The following is a 24,795-nucleotide window of genomic DNA, read 5'->3' on the forward strand; positions in this document are numbered from 1 at the left end:
ACCATTATTTAGGAAACACAGATATGTTACCTTGTGATTTGTGTGATTAGTGAATCGTGATTACATTTCTTAAACTTTCTTCTATCTTTTCTCTTTTCATTTCCTGCTTTAAACTACAAAAATTATGGGCTATAAAGACTTTAGAATGATTGCTATCACTTTCTTCTCTTAATTCTTCTCTTTCTTTTCTTTTCTTTCTTTCTTTTTTTTTTTTTTTTTTTTTGTGATTAAAAGTTAGAAAATTGAAGGATGGTTTTGACAACTAAGCTATATCAGGCTTTCACAATTAGTATATCTATTTGGATTTTTCATCAAATTTATATGCACATACATTATTGGGATTGGTTGGAGTAATTGTAGAATATTCCTTGTCCCCACTAATTAGGACCCTATCATTGTATCTTCTTGAGATTAAGAAAACGAAAATCAGTTACCTTGTCACTACCATTGTTAAATTATCTGTTGTCTGGTATAAAAAATTTATAAAAAGAAGAAAAAAAACTATCCATTGTCTCTTTTTCTGTTATAAATTTCAACTATGGTTGTTATAGGCTTCAGAATGAGAGTTAGCACTTAACACTTACTCTATGAAAGTTTTTATTTTTATTTTTTCTTGTAGATTGATTATAAGATGTTCTCCTCGTTTAAAGAGACTATAAGGATTGGTTCTAAAAAAGAAGGAAAAAAAAAAAAAAACTATAAGAATTAGTGATACTGTTACTGTAATACCCGGGAAAAAAATTATTTTAAAATGAGGGGTATTTAAGTAAATTGGTGTGGGGCCAATTTTATAATTTACAATTATAAGGGTGTTTTTAAAAAATAAGATTGAAACCCTAGCTACATATAAGAGAAGATATTTTGAGAGAGAAGACTACCCAAAAGATTGAAGTAGAGAAGAATTGACTACACCCTTAATGTAAGAGTCTAAGAATCTCTTTCTTGTCCAATCTAAACTTTATTTGGAATTAAAATATTTTTTTATGTGAATATTTTGGTCAAGAAGTGAAACTATTTAAATCTCTAATAAATTTTACGATCTGAACCATCGAAGGATTAAATCATGTTCTTCGAACCTGTACTGTCTCGATAATAGTTGGCTTGGCTATTCTTTTTCTATGCCTCAATTGCGTTAAGTGTAGATGGGTTTGCAAAAGGTCAGGCATGGCCATAGTGGGTCCAATTCTGCACAGTTCTACTTTAAGGAATTGTACCCAAAATTGATAGAGTTGGGAAAATACAGAAGTCTAGTAGTATAGGTTTGAGGTCTGACAAGCTAAAATAAATAAAAATAAGAAGAAGAAAAGGTGTACGTAATGGTGTCTTTGTTGAAGATGGGTCGGCTACCAAATTAAAATGGGTCGGCTACCAAAAAAAAAAAGGAAGAAGAAGAAAAGGAAAACACGTGTACCTGACCTGTTGCTCTTCTTTTACTAATGACCTTTACCCTTTATGCATATTATCCTAGGGGATTATTAGTGGCAGAAAGCAAGGAAAAAAAAAAATAATTTGTAGAGTTTCTTAGATGAAGATTGGGGATGAGGCAATCTTGTTTTTCTCTAGGGTTTTCTCTCACAAAAATTCTCTCTAGAAGCTCTACACATTTAGTTGGTATAAGGGTCTATATATAGTGAGGTGGTATGAGAATACGAAGAGACACATTTTTGCCAAACAGGGTAAATTGGCAGCTTGGTCTCGCGGCTTGTCCAAGTCGCGACGTAACGGCCTGGCCAGCCTGGGACTTTTGTCCTGTAGTGCGATAGCTAGCGCGACCCTTCAACTTCCCTGCGTGCATCTCACGTGCCTGAAGTTGGCGACTTGTAGCTGCGAGCCACCCGCGAGTCTTAGCCGCGAAGCTCTGCTTCTTTGCACATACTCGAGCTTTTCTTCACAACTTCTCACACACTACCCTTACAATAATCCCACCTAAATACGGGGTTACTAAGTGCTTAATTTACAGTAAATTAGTACGGAATAAAGCCAACACGATGGTTGATAATTTTCAACCTTACATGAACAATCTGACTATAAATTTATTCTGGTACCCAGCCAATGGGGGTTATTCATTGGTACTCTGATACCCAACCAATGGAGATTATTCATTGGTATTCTGATACCCAAACTAATGGGGGTTATTCATTGGTACTCTGAGGGTTATTCATTGGTACTTTGATACCTAAACCAATGTGGGTTGTTCATTGGTACTTTGATAGCCAGCCAATGGGGGTTATTCATTGGTATTCTGATACCCAAACCAATGGAGGTTATTCATTGGAGCTCTCATACCTAGCCAATGGGGGTTATTCATTGGTACTCTGATGCCTAGTTACGGGGATATAGCGTGACCATAGTCACAAGATTGTTAAGAATATGAATTATGTTTGCATATTTGAACCATTTTAAGTTCTTAAAATTGCATATGTGAATTTAGAAATGTTTGAGTATTTGAATTATTTTTTTTTGGTCATTAAAACTGCTTATGTATCTTTTTGGAACATATTGTAAGTTATAGCTTTGATATATAGAAAACTGACTACTTTCTAAACCATTTATGATATATTTGTCAGATTAAAGTATATGATCTATTTGTAATTTATTATTTTAAGACTATGAAATCGTTTCAATTATTTTGAAACACACATAGTATATTATAACTTTGAAAACACATATTACATCTTTTCCTTTATAGATCCATTGCTTGACAGAACTTATTAGGATTTTGGTTTCTTATTGAGTTGTCAACTCACCCCCCTTTTTCTCCTTCAGTTTCAGATTGTGAAGAATAGAAATTTTTGGGAGTTTTGATGTTCTGTTGTGAGCAGGAAATGAAGATTAGTGATTTTGGGATTGGATGGTCTTCTAATAATTTTATATTTATTGGCCAATTGGCATTATGTACAAGAGGTTTGGATTTTGTTTCTATGAAATTATTAGAGATCTATTCATAAAGAAATTGTTAAGGAATTTTGGATTTATTTGATTTAATTTTTGAGGTTAATTTTTAGTTGCTAAGAAGGCCTTGCACACTTGTAAGGTACTTACTTTATAAGCGTGTGGCAGTTGTCACATGCCTATCTGTATAGTTGGGTTCGGGGTGTGACAATTTTAATGGTATTAGAGCTTAGGTTATGATCTTGCAGACTCTATACTAGGATTTGATTTGGAATAAAGTTTGCGCACTAGGGATTATGGTTTTAGTCATTGTTTATGAAGGTTATTAGGTCATAGATAGTGTTCTTTTGATGACTTGATGAGAAGTGTAAGTTTATATAAAAAATTAGAAAAAAAAAAAAAATCGACCCGGGGATATTACCCAAAAAAAGGAAAAAAAGAATGCCAATAAACGGTATATCTTGACCAAACCACCAAACCAAAAGTAGTGTAGGTATATCTTGACCAAACCAAAAAGTAGTGTAGCTACTACTGTAGTTTTACAAAGTCACGCTTTTTATATACAGAAGAATTAAGCACAGCTTTCACTATTGCAAAAGTGTCCCAAATTTGTCTCATTGCTCAATGCTTTACATTAATACATATGGCCTACTTAAAAGGGAAAAAAAAAAATCTTATGGTCCATTTATACGGGATATTGTGAAACGATGAATTAATGCACAAAATTGTCTCCAATTTTAATGTCTTTTTCATTGCTAATCGCATAACATTACTTCATATGGGCTATGGCCCAACCATATATACAGGATATTATCATGCAATGAATGTCCGAAATACTGTCTCCATCCATTCCACGCAGATACATTACAGACAATTTTTTTTTCTTTTTTTGACAAAAAATTGGAGGAAAAAAAGAAAATGTAAAGAAGATCTGAAGATGTTCAAAAAAGGGTGGTGGTTATTAATTACTAGGAAATTAATTATCCACTCCACTAGTGTATAGATTAAAATATGCTATAAAATAAGAAAGTAACGATAAAGCATATTCTCGGAGTCTCAAACTGACACACACTACTCACACATACTGTCTCATACCAAATTCCAGCCTCACACATCATCAATGGCTGAAGAAACAAAGAGGTAGTCCTAAACTCCTTCCATGGTGTCTCTATGGTCTATACTAAATTTCAATCACATCTTCTAACCGCAAACACAACACCCATCTCTCTCTCTTTTTGCATGTGATCATGTTGTTGTTGTTGTTTTCAGGTTTGCAGTTGTTACGGGAGCAAATAAGGGGATTGGATTTGAAACAGTTAGACAGTTGGCTTCAAATGGGTTCGTAGTGGTGCTAACAGGAAGAGATGAGAAGAAGGGTCTTGAAGCTCTTGGGAAACTGAAAGACTCTGCTCTCTCTGATAATGTGCTTTTTCATCAGCTTGATGTGGCTGACCCTGCCTCCATTAATTCTTTGGCAGATTTCATCAAAACCCAGTTCGGGAAACTTGATATCTTGGTATGATTCTAAGCTAATTTCTTTATAGATTTCTCTCTCTTTAATTTGGATATCATTCATCTTGAAATTAATTCTCTTTGAACTTAAACTTCCCAAGTTATTGTGAAACAAAATTTCTTAAATTCCTTATAATGAAAAAATCAACTATAGTCTATTACCTCATATCTACTAGATATGATAGAGCTTGTGAGATTCATCATATTTTAATTTAGTGGATAATGTACAGAAGGGATAAGATTTGAGTACAAGTTTGCCGTTAACGAAATTCACTGATGTGATAACCTGACAGATTTAATAATGTTCCCTGTGTTCAAATCCAATTCTTGTTCGATGTAAACAAAATTAGTCATGTAGTGTTGCCACTATGTGCAGGTGAACAATGCAGGGATTGGTGGAGTCAAATTTGATTCTGATGGTGGGGTAAGTATTTTATGGATGATTTGTCTTTGAAGCAGAATATAGGTGGGCTTGAAATTCATATATGCGCCTTTGGCAAAAATTTTAATTTACAACAGTTGCAAGTGTCTTGTGCGGTTTGTTTTCACTTTTGACGTCATAGTTGGACTTCTTCATGTAACTAACATGGGGAGTGCAGCATAATCAGATTGAGCAAAGAACTAACATAGGGAATGCTTCTATGGGTCTATTTGAATAACGCTTATTACTAAAAATACTGTAACAAAATAATTTTTAAAGGTGTGAATAGTGCTGTGAGACCTAAATTTATCTAGAAATCTGCATTTTTTGAGTTTGGTGGTTCATGAACAGTGCCGTGAGACCTCAAAAAAAGGCAAAACGCAGCTTAACAATAATTTCAGTAATGGGTAAACGCACACTATATCTTTCATGTGATGCCAAAGACCATTGGGGAGGTTCAAAGAGAGTAGTCTTTCATACCCGTACTGTTCCTTGGAAAAATTAGTATCTATAAGTGCTCTGTTTTATAGCTTAACATGATGCCTATTTAGGCCAACAGTCAGGATTATATTTGTTCGCCACTTAGGCTTTTTGAATTTAGAGTTAATTCTCTTTTATGATCAAGGGGTAGGATATTAACGTTAAAGCTATGGTATTTTTGTTCTGTTTTGTATATTAAAATTCAGTAGATTGTATCATTCTACCTTGGGCTTGGAAGTATTTGGTGATAGTTACCAAGTGGATTAAGTTATTTTTACTGCTGCAGGAAGGAGATGGAATTGTTCAGCCTAAACTGATTCAAACTTATGAATTAGCAGAGGAATGCTTGAAAACTAACTACTACGGAGCTAAAAGAACGGCTGAAGCACTCATTCCTCTCCTCCTATTGTCAAATTCACCAAGGATTGTTAATGTTTCATCCTCCATGGGTCAGCTAAAGGTATGGAAGTAACAAAATCCTTCTATAGAAATACATTGTCAGCGTGCCCCTTGGTAAGAAACTTGGTTGAGTTTGACACTAGTTTGGTAGGCTTGAAACTCAGGCAAGTTAGCCATAGAGCAGATGACTCAATGTGAAGGTTAGACTGGCTTAAAATGAGTGACATACGAACCCCAAATTCAAATTAACTCCTCTCATTAGTTGATCAAGCTGAGCCAACCAAGCCAAATCATTGCTAATGAGTTCATTTTAGAACAATGACAGAAGTGACGCATTTTTCTACTTTCTATCACTCTTTGGCTTGGACAAATTTCCTTGAGAAACAAGAGAGAGAGAGAGAGAGAGAGAGAGAGAGAGAGAGGTGTATACCATAATACCAGCAGAAAATGCCCTTCCCATTAAACATTGGATGATCCTGCTTGTTTTCCTTAGTTGATTATGGAACACTTTTCCAACAATTTATTATGATTCAGGTCTTCTTCTAAAATGGTTAGGAATCTTATTATACATTATTTTTCCCATCTTGTTCACTCCATCAGAGATTAAGATCTTGTATCTATACTGAATTTGTAATTGTATTTCAAGAAAGAATTTACCTTAGTTTTTATTGTCAACAACATTTATAAATATTTCTTGTCATGTTGCAGAACATCCCAAATGAATGGGCTAAAAGAGTGCTATGTGATGATGAAAACCTTACAGAAGAGAAAGTGGATGAAGTATTAGAGGAATTTCTAAAGGATTATAAAGAAGGTTCACTGGAAGCCAAAGGCTGGCCTACTTTTCTTTCTGCCTATACAGTCTCAAAAGCAGCCATGAATGCCTACACAAGAATTATAGCCAAAAAGTACCCTAGCTTCTGCATCAATTGTGTCTGCCCTGGCTTTGTCAAAACAGATATAAATCGCAACACTGGAATCTTACCTGTTGAAGAAGGTGCTGCAAGTCCTGTGAGGTTAGCACTGTTGCCTGATGGCAGTCCTTCTGGCCTCTTTTTTGTTCGGCAAGAAGTGTCTCCTTTTTGATCGAAGACAACTCATTTATTTGGATGGATTATAAAACCACATGGATTGTAAGTTTTGAATTTAAGTCTTTTTTCTCTAATTTACGTAAGACCTTGATGGTGAACTTAATAACACCAATTTGGGATTTTGATGCCAGAATATAAGCATGTAACTTTTTATGTCATGTGAAATATATGGTTTGCACAATGCAATCTAACTAATGGCCAACTTTCCTGAAGTACTAATAATTTTGCAAATATAGGGAGGGAAAAAAATGAAGAAACAAACTTAGCATTTGAGTATACTTAGAAAAGGGAGATCTCCATAATAGAGAATGAGACCCAAAAAATGGTCTCAATGGATTCTCTAAATCATGATTTTTTTTTTTTTTTTTTGGCTCATGAACAATAACTCATCAAATCTGATAGGAAATTTGATGGGTTATTGTACATTAGTAAAAGAATAAAACTAAATAAAAAAATTAGCAAAGAAAGGAGTGAGGATCGTGGTATGAGAATATGTGTCAACAAATGAATAAATAATGAATGAAAAAATAATATTTTAATAAGATAGAGAAAGAATGGAGAATTTGTTAGAAGATGTATTTGAAAAAATAGGTATATAAAGGATAAATGTCACTGCTCATTGTCCAAACAGTTCAAAAATATAAAAAAGTTGCTGGAGATGCTCTTAAGATAATTTCTTGCATACCATTGTTCTTTTTTTGAGAGAAGCATCCTGTTTTTTCAATGGTGTTTACACTCAACAAAAATAAATATTAAGTAAAAAGGAAGAAAAAGAAAAAGAAAGAAAGTGGTTTCCTGTTTCATGGTGAGAAAGGGAGCTGATATTATCTTTTAGAGAGAGAGAGAGAGAGGGATGAGACTATGAGAGAAATGAATTAGTAATGTTTTTTTGTGTCCATTTGGCATTCATGTAGAAAATAGAGTTATAACTATTAGAGTTTTTGCGATATAGAGCTTCAATGGTAAAGTTCTTAACTATTTTTAGTGTTGGGCCTGTTGGCAAATTATAGTCAATACTGAATAATGTTTACATTCTTGGCATTGGCATGCACGAGCTTATCCTTATAAGCTCCAAAATTTTCAACTAACCTTAAAGTTGTTTTTTAGTGTTAAGAGTCCTCAAAGCACCTTTTTAGTGGCTCAAAGCACTATATAGTTGCAAAACACACCAACACTTTGAAACGCTAGCCATACCTGCCTATGAAAGGCAGCTTATAGAAGTAAAGTCTTTGTATGATTGTGTATAACTAAACATAGTTGCAAACAAAATCTAAGAACTTTGTAGCTTGACAGACACTTTCTAATGTTTTCAACAAATTTGACTAAGGTTCAAATGGTAGCTGCAAGGTGGCTATGAGGACATGTCTATTAACATTTTGGTTGTCTTCACCCCTATTCTCTCTTACATTTATTTTGATTTTGATTTTTCCTTTTTTTTTTTTTTGGCTACGCTTTTCTTTGGCTTTTGTTGTGTTTCCCTTGAATTGTCTCTCATATGACCATATCCAATAGTCAATCCGCTAGAAGGAATAAAAAATTACCGTTAGCTTGGAATACAAGGCATTGTACCTTTGGCTTCTCAACTTGGAATGCATCAGATATTTTTGGGATCATGATCTTTTAGATATAAGTTCTTTTCAACGTATTTATTCCGGGATTAGACAAATAGTTGATTTTTTTGCCAATTGTGCTGGTTTGAAAAATCAGTGTGATACAGTGATGAGTGTGGCTGTGCAAATTTGACAGTCCAAAAGAAGAAACTGTTTAAGGAGTTCCCTTGATAATAATTTCTGCGATAGCTCAATCTAGAATTAAAGAAATCTGACTTTTTTTTATAAGACTAAGTGTGGGTTTGGATACATGGCACGTTCAAGTTCACATTTCTGGTTCAGCGCATTTTCAGTTTTTTTGGGTTTAGCCGCATATAGTTGACTTTTCAGTAGTGAATAGTGCACCCATGCACTGTTTACGGCCTCACAAACTTCACTTTTCAGCAACTTTTTATTAAAAATAAGTTTCACAGTACTATTCACACATTTAAAAATTATTTGCTACAGTATTTTTAGTTTTCAATTTTCAGTTTCAACAAAATAAATTCTATTCAAGCAGACCTTAAGAGAGTCTAACTAAAAGATCACAGTAAATAGAATTGAATTACTTACCCTCCAAATGTAAACAACAAAATTGTTGGAGGTAGCTCATATTTGTTAATCGGCCACAGAGTTGGGAGCCTTATGGGTGTTGTAAAAGAGTGGAGTGGCATGAGTGAAGTGGAGCACAGCAAGCGAAACAGAACAAAGCGAAGTTATAATGGATGAGATCTTAAAAAAAAATACTAATATATATTTAGTTTATATCAATTTAGCAAACTCAAAAACCAGCACCCCTTCATTTCCCTGCAAACACGTATTATTTATTTGTCAAAACTCACACGGAGGCCTTCTAAGTTCTTCGAAATCTACCATGTTGTCTATACTTAAAATGATTTGTGAATGGCCTCTTATCACCTAAGTTGAAATGAATTGCACTGGTTGTCCTTATATATGAACTTGGTGCTCATCATCTTTTACTGTAACAAAGATATCAAAACACTAACGTTGCACTGATACCATATGTTGTGCAACAGTAGAAACAAAAATAAATCAACAAATGCAAATAGTAATCATAAGAATTTATGTGATTTGATAAATTGCTTGCGTCCACAAGCAACGACAATGAGAAAAAGTCTTCCCAAGTGTGAGTTTGGATGGCATTTTTCTCCTGAAATTTGTGTCTGTGTTTGCGAATCACTCTTGTGCACTGTTTACGAGACCTATAAATACAAAATTTGACAAATTTTATTTTAGAACTGAGTCCTACAATACAATTCATATATTTAAAAATTATAAACAAACCCTAAGTAGATTTACTTTCAACACCAATGACTGGAGATGGAGACATAGTCTGTGTTTGGATATATGGCACGTCCATGGGTTCAGCGCATTTTTAGTTTTTTTTTTTTTTTTTTTTTTTTTTTTTTTGTAGCGCATATTGTTGACTTTTTAGCAGTGAAATAGTCTTACAAATTTTACTTTTCAACAATTTTTTCATAAAAAATAAATATCATAATATTATTTACATATTTAAAAATTATTTTACTATAATATTTTTAATTTTAACAAAATAAATTCTGTCCAAATCACAGACATATAACCGACTAAAAGTAGTCGGCTAATCGTTTAATTTGGGGTCCAAAACCACGCAGAAAAAGCAGTCTTTTTTATATTATTTTTTGAGGTAGAACGTAGAAGAAGCATTTAAGTGCACATCATACCTCACCTATGATGTCAACATTTGTGTCTTCTAGCTTGATTCATAGATTTTAGGATTACTAGGCGTAATCAATGACGACAATAAAAGAAGAAGAACCCTATTAAATTATTATACAAAATTTTCTTTTTCATATTCATTTGTTTAATTTTCTTCTTATTTCTCTGTCGGTAAGTTTTTTTTTTTTTTAATATAATTTTTATTTTCAGTTGTAATTGGTTCTTATATTTTACTTTGACCTATAAAGAATTAAAATTTCATCCTCTCAAAAAAACAAAATTAAAATTTTAACAATTATAAAAATATTAAGACAATTTATTGTATTAATATTATATATATATATATATATATATAAACAAGGTCTCATGTGTATATAAAAAAAATAGAAAAAAAAATTGTTCCAACGGTATTACAAAAAAAAAAAGAAAAAAAAAAAGACCAATGAACGATAGAGATTGAACAAACAAAAAAGCAAGGTAACTACTACAATATTTGACAAAAATATTATAAACGTAACATTTTTTTCGTAATATTTTTTTTAGTTATGATTGATTCTAATATAATATTTTATTTTGATCTATAAAAAATTAAAATTATAAAAATATTGTGATAATTTATTAATATAAACAGTCGTCATATGTATATAAAAAAATTAGAAAAAAAAAATTAACCCGGCAATATTACAGAAAAAAAGGAAAATAAGAATGCCAATAAACGGTATATCTTGACAAAACCAAAAAGTAGTGTAGCTACTACTGTAGTTTTACACACTCACGCTTTTTATATATAGAAGAATTAAGCACAGCTTTCACTACTGCAAAAGTGTCCCAAGTTTCATCATCAATGGCAGAAGCTACAAAGAAGTACTTTGCTTATTCTTTCATGGTGTTTTCGCAACAGTGCCATGACAGTGTTTTATTTATACTTTTCTTTTTCTTTTTTCTCAGGTATGCAGTGTTACAGGGGCCAATAAGGGGACTGGCTTTGAAATATGCAGGAAGTTGGCCTCAAATGGGATCGTGGTGGTGCTAACTGCTAGAGATGAGAAAAAAGGCCTTGAAGCTGTTGAAAAGCTGAGAGAGTTTGGGCTGTCTGACCACGTTGTATTTCATCAGCTTGATGTGGCAGATCCTGCTAGTATAGCTTCCTTTGCAGATTTCATTAAAACCAAATATGGGAAGCTCGATATATTGGTACTTTTGAAATGTTTCTGGTGGTTTAACTAGCCATTTGAATTACTGTTTGGAAACCAAGGCCCGACCAAACGTATTTCAAAAAAATACAAAATACGTTACTAGAACAAACGGCTTCCAAGATTTTCATTCTTCTTATTATTATTTTTTATGTATGTTATTATTTTGAGTTAATTAAATGTTATTTATTATTTAATTTATAAAATTTTGTCTTTTATGCATAGTTTTAATATATAAAAAATAAAATTTAAGTATTTTATAGATTACCTTTTATCTTTATGAAATTTTGCAAGAGCGAAGGAAATAAAAAGAAAATATAATTAGGTAGTTATTTATATATTAAAATATAATTAGATAGTTATTTATATATTGTGTTGTGTAAAGTTACACCTTGAATCAACTCTTTGAGTACGTAGGACAGATAAGAGAAAAGAGGGGCAGAGAGAAGATATTGGAAATTTTAATATAATAAAGTGTAGACTGTAGAGACTAAACGGCAAACACAACCTTGCTTTAAACTGCATAAAAATCTGCACATCAGCTCCATCGATGAATTTTCAACATGAACTAAAGCTTTGTTGTAAATTGCTCTTGTTATAAATCCCATCTTATGTACAAATTTTAAAATTTGACGTGATTGGTCAATTATCAATATAATGGAGACTCTCAATAATACTTGCTTCGGGTCATCTTGTTCATGATCCTGTTTTTGGTTTAATTTACAAAATAAAATAAATGATGACAAATCTTAAAATTCTATGCAGGTCAACAACGCTGGGATCTATGGAACTATATTAGATGGAGATGCTTTAGCCGCTTCAGGTCTTGGTAAGGTAAGTTATGAAAATATGATATTTTTTCATTGCCAAAAAATAAGAACAGGGTGAGTGGACTTGGATGTAACTTTGAGAAAGAGTGACTTGACTACTTCAGGATTAGACATTATGTTGTTATAACTCTTGTTGATCATTGTAGTTAATTCCTAACAAAGTAAGAAGGAATCTTAAGCCAAATCATTATTATTCAGCCAAGCCCTCTTGCAGGTTGAAAGTAAATAATCTATTAGGTTGTGGGTTCGAGTCTAGAAATCAGTCTCTCTAATAAAAATTAGGACTAGGGAGGGTTATCTACCAATCACCTCTCCCAAACTCCACCAAAAGGGATTTTGTGCACTAGGTGTGACCTTTTTTATGCTATTGGTCATGTTCTAGAAAGAAAACCCATATAGAACCACACTAGCATTAATTAACTGACTAAAGCGGCTTTAGTCAAAGCTAGCGTATTGTGTCTAGTTGCTGATTAGTTATTTAAGATTCCTTGTTGCGCTTCCTATGAAATCTTGCAATGTTTGGCCACAAAATTATGGAAAATTTTACCATAAGTATAGTGTGTTTGGGTCTTCAGACTGGGGTTGGGAAGCTAACTAAGTACCGTTTTTAAGCAAACTGTCTCTGCCTATCATTTTCTCTGTACAATTGGCTTGGAAGAGAATGAAGTTGCTTCTTATTGATGCAGGATGAGGAAGGTGCCAATGTAGATGTGGATTGGAGTAAAATAGTGACCGACACTTATGAATTAGCTGAAGAGTGCCTGAAAACAAACTACTATGGCGCCAAAGGAATGATTGAAGCACTTCTTCCAATCCTCCAGTTGTCCAATTCACCAAGGATTGTTAATGTTTCCTCTTCCTCTGGGCACTTAAAGGTATGAAACTACAAATAAAATTTTCAAAACCCATATTAGAACTTAGAATTAAGTTTTATACAAGTTTTTTATTTGGTTTTGAAATTCATTACAAGCTAATGTCATGGAAAGAGCCAAAACTAAATCCCAATCAAAAGTAGATGGTTCAACTTATAACTGGCTTAAAATGGCTAATTAGTCATTATCATGGTTTTTTAAGGAAATTACTGTCTTTCTTTCTTAACAAATTGATGAGATTATACAAAGCAATCCTATCTCATTTACTTGGTCTATCTGGATTGAGGAGAAAGAAGGGAGAGTAGAGTAGAATGAAATTGGCCCAAAATTATGTTATGTTTGGAAGTTTGGAGGTAGAGGAGAGTAAAGGGGAATAGTTGTTCTCCACCTTATTTGGATGTTTTTAAAATTAAGTAAGGGGGAGGGAAATAATTAGTATTTTCATAATTTATAATTTTGTTAATATAGTAAGGGTAAATTAGGTAATTCATTTGGTCAAGCATTTTTATGCTGTACTCTTTGAGAAATTATTTACACTGGGAGGACTGCTGATGTGATCCTCCCTAACCAATGAGATAATGTCATCTATGAAAATGTATGTGTGAGTTTCTTAATCAACATAAGGAATAAAAAATAAAAATTACCAGATGATGTCACATTTGAATAAATAACATCATTTTATTGGTTGGGATGTCAGTAGTCCTCCTAATGGACCTAATAATTTCTCTTACTCTCCCTCCAAATCTCTCCAATTTGGAGAAATTAAAAATGAGAGGTTAAAAGTAGTTAGAACCCCTCCAAATCCCTCTCCCTCTTCCGTTAAAAAAAAATCCAAATAAGGTAATTTAACTTACTCTCCGTTCCTCTACTCTCTCTCCATTTAAACAAACTATTAATTAGTTTATTTTCAGCCAACTCTATTCTACTTCCCTTTACTCCCCTCCTTCTTCCCTCCCCCCTCAATCCAAACGGGCCCTAAGAGATGCAAAGTCTCTTTCTTCTTCTACTTTTTAATTTAAAAAAAAATAATTAAACTATGATTCATTTTCCCAATAATCAAATTAAAATTACTTTTCTACTTTTCTTCTTCTACTATTTCAGGAAATACCAAGTGAATGGGCTAAAGAAGTGTTAGGTAATGCTGAAAGCCTAACAGAAGAAAGAGTAGATGAGGTATTGAATGAATATCTGAAAGATTTTAAAGAGGGTTCCTTGGAAACCAAAGGCTGGCCTAGATATACGTCTGCCTATGTGCTTTCAAAAGCAACTCTCAATGCCTACACAAGGATTGTGGCCAAAAAGTTCCCGTCTTTTCGAGTCAATTGCGTCTGCCCTGGCTATGTCAAGTCAGATTTTAACCAAAACACTGGCTACTTGACAACTGATGAAGGTGCTGAAAGTGTTGTAAAGTTAGCGCTCCTACCCAACGATGGTCCTTCTGGCCTCTTCTTTTCTCGGAATGAAGTGACAACTTTTGATTGAGATTATTCATTTCTACCGCTTCTCAAAGATATAAATACTAATAAGTTTGTACTTTTCCTAGAATTGTTTACTTTCTATATTTTGAATCTTAATTTGATAGGCTATTTGAAAACCAATGTCTAACGTTGATGTCATAAAACGTATGCAAAGAACACGTTTTTTCACTTGGGGTATGTAATGTCAATTATATGCTTTTTGTAATGAAACTTTTAAGAATCTTTTATTTGTTGGTGTGGATGAGTGTGTTTCAAACACTTTTGCTGTTTGTTACTTGTTCCAATTGGTTAGAATTGAGTTTGCTTACGTGTTTATATCGTTTTTTATTTCTTGAAATATTGGACTTAGGGCTTATACATATAACTCATGAGTGGCTTGTCGTGATGCATGTGTGTAAGATCCAACAAGTTTTGTTTTGGGCCTTAATTTCTCTCTCTCTTTCATCTTGTTAGTGTTCATTGACTGTTTGGATTAGCGAGTTCAGCATTTAATGTGCATGGTGATTGTTGGACTTTGGCCCATTAGGAACCCACTAGTCTATTTAATATAACATATTTTTAGACCTCTTTTAGGCCGTTGAACATCCACTTGTCCATTTTTTCCTTATCTAATATAATACACTTTCAGGGATGAAATCCTCTAGAGTTCCTAAGATACTTACTGCATAAAGTTCCCTTCATTATGACCATTCATTTTGAATTAAATGGTTGGTATTATGCCATATCATTAATTCATTAATAAAATCCTTAAAATAACAGTGCGACATTAACAATTAAAAACCACATCTTTTTTATTATATTCTAATTTAGTATTTTACATATATTATCTTCATATAATATCATAAGCTATTATAAAAACCAACGAATTAAACATTTAATATATTTAGTATATACCTGTTTTCAATTTTTAGCTTTATTTCAAGCAAAATAACAAGTTAACAAAGGAGATGTGTTGGAAAAAAAATGTGCTTATTAGCCAACTTTATGTCGGGTTCATTGCCATTAGTTTTGATTAATGTTGAAAGTTTAACTTTTAAACCTCACCTATGCTAATGTGCACCAATCAGTTAGACAATATCAACTATAAAAATGTTGTCAAAATTTGAGTCCTATACTTACTAAAAGAAAAGTACTATATTAATAATATTTTCACAATATTTTAACAACAAATTCTAAGTAGTTAGTTGTTATTAGTTCTAATTTAAACCTATTACTCGAATTATTTTCTTGCCCCATCAATAACAACTAGTAACAACCTATAGCTTTGGATTTGTTGTGAAAATGTTTTAAATATAGAATTTCTCATACCAAAACAAAAGCCAAAGTAAAATTTTGCACAAATCACTCAGATAATATCAACTAAAAAAAAAAGTTTAGTCAAATTTTGTGTCCTAGGCTTACCAAAAACAAAAACAAAAGTTACTTTTTGCAAACCAAGTCATTATTTTTTATTTTTTGATGGGAACCTAGCCATTAGTATGGGGCACAATTCAACCCACACGTGAACATGTCTCACAACTGAATTTCTTCTTATTTAAGCAGTTTAGCACTGCTTTCTCTTGTTACAAAACTGTCCAAAGTTTTATCATCAATGGCGAAAGCAACAAAAATGTACTTTGCTTCTTCTTTCATGGTGTTTTCACAACAGTGCTATGACACGGCAATTTATTTATACTTTTTCTTTTTATTTGTTTTAATTTTGGACTATCTTTTCTTTTTCTTTTTTCTTTTTTCCAGGTATGTAGTTGTTACAAGGGGCCAATAAGGGGATTATGGACTACTAAACCAACCCGTTGGGTTCAATTATAAGGCCTTACGAACTGCTAAACCAGCCCATTGGGTTCAATTATATTCAAATTAGGGGATGCATAACTTGCTTGTAGCCGTAGGTCACAATTACTCGATTACAATACATTTTGTTAAATTATTGGTGCCATTGTTAATGTAATTTCTAACAAAGTAAGAAAAAATCATTGCACTAAAATGGGGGATGCTTAAATATCTATCTTTCTTCAGACAAAGGCAGTTGGAGGTTGAAAGTGGATATTCTTGTGAAATTGCCAAGAAAAGATGTACAAATAACTAAAGAAAGAAAATTCTTGGGGACATTCAATGCCATACCTTTCTCTATATCTGATTTTCTTACTAGAATTCCTTGGAATCATCCTAACATCCAATAGTAAGTCGCTTCAAGGACTATTTAAGTTTAATCTAATTATTTAATTCCAAAGGCTCTTAACCAAATTAGATGCAGTTGTTTAGCTTCATAGCTTTACCAAATTCCTTGTGCCTCTGATAAGATCTCGCTATATTTAGCCATTAATTGGTGAACTATTTAAAAATATGATATGCCTGTAGCATTCTACAAATAAAATTTTCACTACAAGAAATCTGGGTTTAGGTGACATTTCTAAAATGTCACTAAAAACCCAAAAAACGTTGCTGTAGACACAAATGGTCTACAACAACTTTTTTTTTTGAAGTCGCTATAGGTCTATTGCGACGTTTCAAAAACGTCACAAAAGCATTTGTCCTCTTGTTTTTTAGTGACGTTTTTAAAAACATCACTATAGGATTGATTATTTGCAACATTTTAAAGGCGTCGCTAAAAAGGATTTCCTCTAACTTTTTAGCAACGTTTTTAAAACGTCGCAAAAACCTACTCATTATTTTAAAAATTATTTATTAAAAATGCTATATAATGTTGTTTACAATTCAATAATAACTAACACAAGCTTGTAATAGATCAAATATACCTATTGATCATCAATATTCCACAATAACACATTAACCATAGATTCAAAATATATATATGTTTAATACCAATACATGTATCATCTTGAATTGAACAAAACACTTGTCTACCTACAAAAAACAACCACCTAAACTATGACAATATTAAACATAGTACAATACGTCCAAAATAAATGTGGTTGTAACAAAACACTTGTCTACCTATACCAAAAAAAAAAAAAAAAACAACCACCCAAACTATGGCAATATTAAAAACAAAGTAAAATAGTTCCAAAATAATTGTGTTTGTTCAAAACAACTATGTAATAGCTCATGAAGTCCTTAAAACACTGCATGTACTGCTATATGCTAGTTTCTTAATAAGATGAAGTCTGCGATCTATAGGAGTTGGAGATTGATAATCTAAACTGAAACCACCCTAAATACAAATTAAGAATATCTAATAAGTTCATAAAAAAAAAATCATTTCAAGTAACAAAATAATAGTTGCTATATTTAAAAAATTTAAACACCAAATACATTTTAAAACATTAAAATTTAATACCCGACTAGCTTCTAAAGAATGATTTTGCTGATTTTGCACTAGTTGCATCAATTGGGTCACTTGCTCCTCGAAGTTTTCATAACCATTCACTTTCTCAGTCAAAAAAGCCACTTGATTCTTCAACTGAGTCACTTCAGCATCCCTTTCTCGGCTTCTTACTTGAGCAATTGCAGGAGTGCTCTTGGCAGGATGCATAGTTGGGGTTGGGCCAAATCCCACACCCTAAACACAACCATTGCACTCATTACCAAACACTTGAGCATATATGTCACGCCCTAAATCCGATACTCGGATTTGTGACCATGACCGACATGCTAATATCAAGCTTAAACTTGATATTAACAAGAACCAACTTAACTTTTTCAAAACTTTTACAAAAGCTTTCCTCTTTCTTTTCATCCTTGTTTCTTTTCTTCTTTATATAACTTTTCACTTTATATATATATATATATATATATATATATGTTTAATACCAATACATGTATCATCTTGAATTGAACAAAACACTTGTCTACCTACAAAAAACAACCACCTAAACTATGACAATATTAAACATAGTACAATACATCCAAAATAAATGTGGTTGTAACAAAACACTTGTCTACCTATACCAAAAAAAAAAAAAAACAACCACCCAAACTATGGCAATATTAAAAACAAAGTAAAATAGTTCCAAAATAATTGTGTTTGTTCAAAACAACTATGTAATAGCTCATGAAGTCCTTAAAACACTGCATGTACTGTTATATGCTAGTTTCTTAATAAGATGAAGCCTGCGATCTATAGGAGTTGGAGATTGATAATCTAAACTGAAACCACCCTGAATACAAATTAAGAATATCTAATAAGTTCATAAAAAAAAATCATTTCAATTAACAAAATAATAGTTGCTATATTTAAAAAATTTAAACACCAAATACATTTTAAAACATTAAAATTTAATACCCGACTAGCTTCTGAAGAATGATTTTGCTGATTTTGCACTAGTTGCATCAATTGGGTCACTTGCTCCTCGAAGTTTTCATAACCATTCACTTTCTCAGTCAAAAAAGCCACTTGATTCTTCAACTGAGTCACTTCAGCATCCCTTTCTTGGCTTCTTACTTGAGCAATTGCAGGAGTGCTCTTGGCAGGATGCATAGTTGGGGTTGGGCCAAATCCCACACCCTAAACACAACCATTGCGCTCATTACCAAACACTTGAGCATATATGTCACGCCCTAAATCCGATACCTGGATTTGTGACCATGATCGACATGCTAATATCAAGCTTAAACTTGATATTAACAAGAACCAACTTAACTTTTTCAAAACTTTTACAAAAGCTTTCCTCTTTCTTTTCATCCTTGTTTCTTTTCTTCTTTATATAACTTTTCACTTTACATTCAGGGCATCTACACTGTACTCAAAGAATAATATAATCTACTAGTTACTCAAATTCTAAATCTCACATAATATATCTCTTAATACTGTAAAATACACAACTTTCTTTAAATCCTAAAAATACACAATACTACAAAGCTAAACATCGAATTACTAATTTGTGATCTATACTTTTACAACTAAAACCAGCTCCTTCCAAAACTCGACTAAGGCTCCTTCTACTCCAAAATAAAACCTGCTAATTGAAAGATTGGAAGGGGCGAGCTACACAGCTCAGTAAAGGTAAGATATATGAGAATTCAATAAGGATGCATGTAAATCAATTCATTTCATTTTACAATTATTCAGATAGGAGAACCTCTTTTCATGCATATTATTTTATACTATTTATAATAATAACTTATACGCTCTTCGTAAAAATAATTGTTCTCCCTTTTCTTATCAAAATAATATTATCAAAGCCTTTCAAATTGAATTTCTTTCATTTCTTACAAAGTTACCATATATATTTTCATTACAAAAATGATCATTTTAACTTAAAATCAAATAATCGGTAACTTTGTCTTAAACTGGAAGCATCTTAAAGAATAATAAAACTTTCCTTCATAAACTTCTTCTCGTAAAATATTATAACTTTTATAATTATAAAACTTAACGTTTCATAAAGAAAAACAGATATTTGATAACTTCTTAACATAAACTTATACTTTCTTTGGAAACTTTATCTTTATAGCATAGCAGAACTTTAGAAACTTTTATCTTTAATGAACAACCTTCTTTTCATCAGAAACTTTTTCTTTTCATGAGAGCTTTTAACTTTCCACAATGCATTTAACAAAATAATTCTCTTATGATTAATAACATAATATAACTGTTCATAAATAACTTATTAGTTAGTCCATAGCTGACAAGTCTGTACTTATTTGGGAGGCTTCTAGCACCACGATGCTAGGCATCCAGCATTCCTCACAATGCTAGGTATTCCCGGGATCACATCATAATACATATCTTCCAACCATGGGGGTAGGTTGGCTTCCCCCCAAGTTGGCTGTAACCAACAAGGGGCGGATACAACAGAGCCAGTCCCACTTATAATAGCCAATCAGATAACATTTTCCATGGAAAGCTAGTAATTAACCCCTACTAGCAGAGTTCAGAGCACTAGAGGTCATAACCTGAAAACATTTCATACATTACATCATACTGAAATTTCTTATTTTGCATAACATTTCATAATAATAGCATTTTCATTCTTTTCTTTAAATATCATGTCCATGGAATCAATAAATATACTTAAATCATATACATAAGTTTTCAAAAGTTCACGAACATATCTTTATCTGATAATGCTTAGATGCCATATCTCTAATCAAAAACATTTTAATGCATAATATACTTTAATATAACCTCATGACTTACCAAATGTTCATATAACTTATCCCTTACCTGAAAGCAGAGGAACCGAGAGCCTACAGTCGAGGGAGCTTAGACCTGGGGAACTGGTAACACCTAAACCAAATATCAAAGCTTATCACTATCTGTTACTCCTTATCATAAACTTACACATTCATCTTAAAGCCTATCTCTTAAAATCAAGGAAATCCTAATCCCACCTCAATGAGGTTCCCACAAATACAAAGTACATTCATTAGACAACATGATGTACTAAATCATAGAGAAACCAATTCATAAAATTTATATACGATTCTAACATACCCAAGGATGAGCATATTAAATTATAGCTCAAAACATTCACCATAACTTGAGAATTAAATCCACAAATTCAGGTGTAGCATATGTTGGTCACTGCTCATATCAGCAGCATATGCTCCATTTGTAAAATACAAACGGGCTGTCCACACACGTCCAATTGTCATGAAATTTTACATAACTACTCCCCTATATGTCCAGTATAAACCATAAAAATTTCGGAGTCAAAGAATAAACTCATGATTTACTAAAAATCACACAAGAAAGCATACTCAAAACTGTCCTGACAGAATTTCTTGCAACTTAAAAATTAAACTATTATTTTTATGTTCATCCAAATTCTGTGAGACCACTTCCATATCAACCATACGTGTCTTATAATTCATAAAAACTACTCCTAGCATCCTAATTCACAGAATATGATTTAATACATATTTTTCTTGTTGTAAACATCAAAACTGTTACAGAGACAGCTTCAGTACCCATTCTTACAAAATCATCAACAAATAGCAATAGGTCTTAAATTCATTTGGGTATTTTTATACCTATATTATACATATTAAATATGTTAATAAGCATTCAATAGACCACAATATCATCAACTTTTAAATTACTAAAACAGAATCACAAAGTCAGCTTCTAAAATCAGAACAGAGGATGAAGAAATAGAAATAACAAAACAATTATACTATCCAAAATACACAAAATCAGATGAAGTTTTAATTACTTACCCACAAAACCTTAGTGTTAGGCTCTTAATTTCATCTTTAGAGAGGGAGGGCTGCCGTGTAAGAGCAAAGAGAGAAGGGAGAAAGAAGAGCAAAGAAAGAGGAATAGAGAAAGAAGTAAAGGAGCTGGACTTTCTTGTCTGGTGCAGCCAAGAAGATTAGATATGGAGAAGACTTTTGGGGCAGCAAAATTAGATAAGAGAAGGGGACTTTTGGGGGTGGAATACGTGTATGGCTAGGGAAAGAAAATCACACCCACTTTCAACTTTCTTGCATTCACACATGCTTTTCTACAAAAATAATTTCTTGCATTCACACTCACACTTTCTTACAAAAATAATATCACTTTGCATATATATATATATATATATCCATATATATATATATATATATATCCTTACCTTTATAAAGTTATATCCATCACATTAAAAGAGCATATATGTTCTAGTTTCTTTGAGAAAGTGAAAAGAGTGTAAAGTGAGCACAAATTTCTGATTTGTGTAACCGTAGGAAATGAGAGGAAGTGAGCTTCTAGTTGCATTGAAAGTCAAAGAAGAAGCTAGGTGGAACTTGCTCATTGCATGGCCAAGTTTTGGTCTTTGGAGTTTGTCATCATGCATGAAACTTTGGCATTATGTGTGTTGAATTCTCATTGGTTGTATGGGTGGGTGGAATTCAACCATAATATCTCATGCATCATACATAGTTAAAACACAAACAACTATATATATATATATATATCTCATAACTTAACCACTTAAAATAATCTTGCACATACTTAGTATATATTTATAATACAAATAACCATTCCATCATTTATAATATTTACAATTCTTATTCAAAGGTATTATAAAATAATATGCTTATTATATACTCTCATATTAATTTAGAAAGTAAGTGATTAAAATAATAATTAACCATTTGAACACATAGGTTAACTATAAAATTGGGTCAGGGTGTTACAATATACATCATCTGGTGCTCATGCAATACTTCCAGTAAGGTCGGATGACCGCACACGATTTGAGGACTCACTCAACAGTTCGTTGATTTTTTCCTAATATTCAAAAGTTGAACACAATAACACATTAGAAATTAACAATGTTAATAGATTCAATATTACACTTAGCAAATCATGATTATTGAGTCATAACCATTTTTTCTGCGTATGAAGCAAAGTTTTTTGAACCACCAGTATGTACATTTTTTTTCTTGGAACAACAATTCTTGTTTACCAAAGCAAGATCCTACGTTCAAAAAAATTACATATTTATACAAAGTATTATTTGAATATATTTTTCATGGTAGATATTCAATGTAAAATAAGGATATCCATATGAATGTTCTTGTTTTGATGATGATGTAGAACAATTAAAGCATATCAATATAGATTAATACCCTCGTTTTTGGTAAATTCTAATGCTGAACGAGGGCTTCATAATCTTCAAGAATTACATTTGGTGGTACTTGTGCTCTATTTCCTCTTTCTAGGAAATACTTCTTCAAAGATGACTTGTGGCTCCTCCAACATTTCGCAATTGTGGACAATGTCCTATTCTTCATTGCCTCCAACCTAGCAGGTTCTTAAGGTCCACTTTGCAGAAAATATTTAAAGTTTAATTGTATCCAAACTTTGTCATTTGGTACACATAAGGAAACTTACCCATTATGCCTAAACGTCTCAACTGAAAAACGTACTCCAAATCATCCAAATTTTGAATATGAGAATGCTATTGCAGAAAATTTTAATGAGTCATGGTGCATGAAAATTTAGTAACAATATATATATATATATAAAGAGCATTTAGTTGAGATTATTTACTCACGACAAGAGTGAAACCCAACACCTAAGCCAATAACACCAAATGAAACCAGCAAAAAAAAAAAAAAAAAGCCACAACTTTCTTAATATTTAGTTGAGATTATTTACTCACGACAAGAGTGAAACCCAACACCTAAGCCAATAACACCAAATGAAACCAGCAAAAAAAAAAAAAAAAAGCCACAACTTTCTTAATTTTCCAAGATTATAAAAAATTACTATAATTTCTAATATAATAACACACACACACACACACACAGAGCTTAATAAAAACTAATTCTCATCCATGACTAATTCTCTCTCATTCTCATTCTCTGCATTCAATGAAAAAATAAAAGCTAAAGCAAGCATATACATACATACATACATACATATAATGATAACACATTGAAGATATAATTTTTAAGTAAAAATCCTCGTCTAATGGAAGAATCTTCTTGTACACATTAGTGGGCAGTGGGCTTTTAAAAAAAAATTAATCTCAAGCTAGCTAAACCACAAAACTAATAACAAAAAAATTCAAAATCTACACACTACAGAAAAATTATGTAGAAAAAAAAAATACAAGATTTAAAAACTTGTACATAAACTTACAATGATTCAGCCTTTGATGCTCAGGTCTTTTTGCTCAAAAATCCAAATTTGAATAAGGGTTTTCTGTACCAAAATCCAACCAAAACAAGCAAACAACAAAAATTAGCACAAAAGTTCCATGACCCATTAAAGAAAAACTAAATCAAAGCAAACCCATAAGACAAAACACAAAGACTCCATGGCCCATTAAAGAAAAACCAAATCAAAGCAAACCCATAAGTTAAAACACAAAGACTTACCCTTTAAAAAAAAAAATTTGAACACCAAAAAAGAGGGGAAAAAGTATGGTGGTGGCAATGGGTGGTAGTGGAGGTCGATGATGGCCGCGGTGGCTACATTGGTGGCAATGGGTGGTGGCTAGAAAGGGAAGAGCTTGTAGAAGTGTTAAGGGGAGGGGGAGAATATGGAAGTGGGAAAGGGAGGTTGTTTGTATGAGTTAAAAAAAGAATGACAAAAAACAAAACAATGAAAAAACGTGTAGGGGAAAAAGAAACAAAAGAATGAAAAAACGTGTAAGAGGAAAAAAAAAGGGGGGGAGGGAAGGAGGGACAAAAACGTGGGAACTGAAAAGTCAGCAAAATTTAGTGTGGGAAAAAGACAAAAATTTTGAGGAACATATAGCAACATTTCTTAAATGTTGCTATATTTTTCCCTAAAATTTTTTGGGCTACTTGATGGGTGCTCTTTAATAACTATAGCGACGTTTTATAAAAACGTCGCTATAAACAAAACATACACCACTAAAACTATACTTTTTGCGGCATTTTAAGAAACAGTGTTATTG

General features: G+C 32.3%; 1 protein-coding gene and 1 long non-coding RNA gene across 3 annotated transcripts; one reads left to right on the forward strand and one right to left on the reverse strand.

The window, feature by feature from the left end:
* The first annotated feature begins 3,904 nt into the window (after nucleotides 1-3,904).
* On the forward strand, nucleotides 3,905-14,745 carry LOC111996010 ((+)-neomenthol dehydrogenase). The gene is made up of 9 exons (XM_065775866.1): nucleotides 3,905-4,032; nucleotides 4,162-4,408; nucleotides 4,781-4,828; nucleotides 5,592-5,765; nucleotides 6,413-6,787; nucleotides 11,016-11,297; nucleotides 12,062-12,130; nucleotides 12,813-13,001; nucleotides 14,100-14,745. The coding sequence occupies exons 1-9, from the start codon at nucleotides 4,013-4,015 to the stop codon at nucleotides 14,478-14,480; spliced, it is 1,785 nt and encodes a 594-aa protein (XP_065631938.1). The 5' UTR covers nucleotides 3,905-4,012; the 3' UTR covers nucleotides 14,481-14,745.
* A 3,493-nt stretch (nucleotides 14,746-18,238) lies between these two features.
* On the reverse strand, nucleotides 18,239-22,030 carry LOC136068557 (uncharacterized). Of its 2 annotated transcripts, XR_010629915.1 has the most exons (3): nucleotides 21,599-21,919; nucleotides 18,720-20,666; nucleotides 18,239-18,594 (listed from the first exon to the last, which is right to left on the reverse strand). It is a non-coding gene; the product is annotated as an uncharacterized LOC136068557 (long non-coding RNA). The 2 variants fall into 2 exon arrangements; XR_010629914.1 differs by lacking the exon at nucleotides 18,239-18,594 and having other exon boundaries at nucleotides 18,622-20,666; nucleotides 21,599-22,030.
* Nucleotides 22,031-24,795: the final 2,765 nt, after the last annotated feature.

The sequence above is a fragment of the Quercus suber genome, unplaced genomic scaffold (assembly GCF_002906115.3).
Source record: "Quercus suber isolate HL8 unplaced genomic scaffold, Cork oak 2.0 scaffold_121, whole genome shotgun sequence".
NCBI classification, from domain to species: Eukaryota; Viridiplantae; Streptophyta; class Magnoliopsida; order Fagales; family Fagaceae; genus Quercus; species Quercus suber.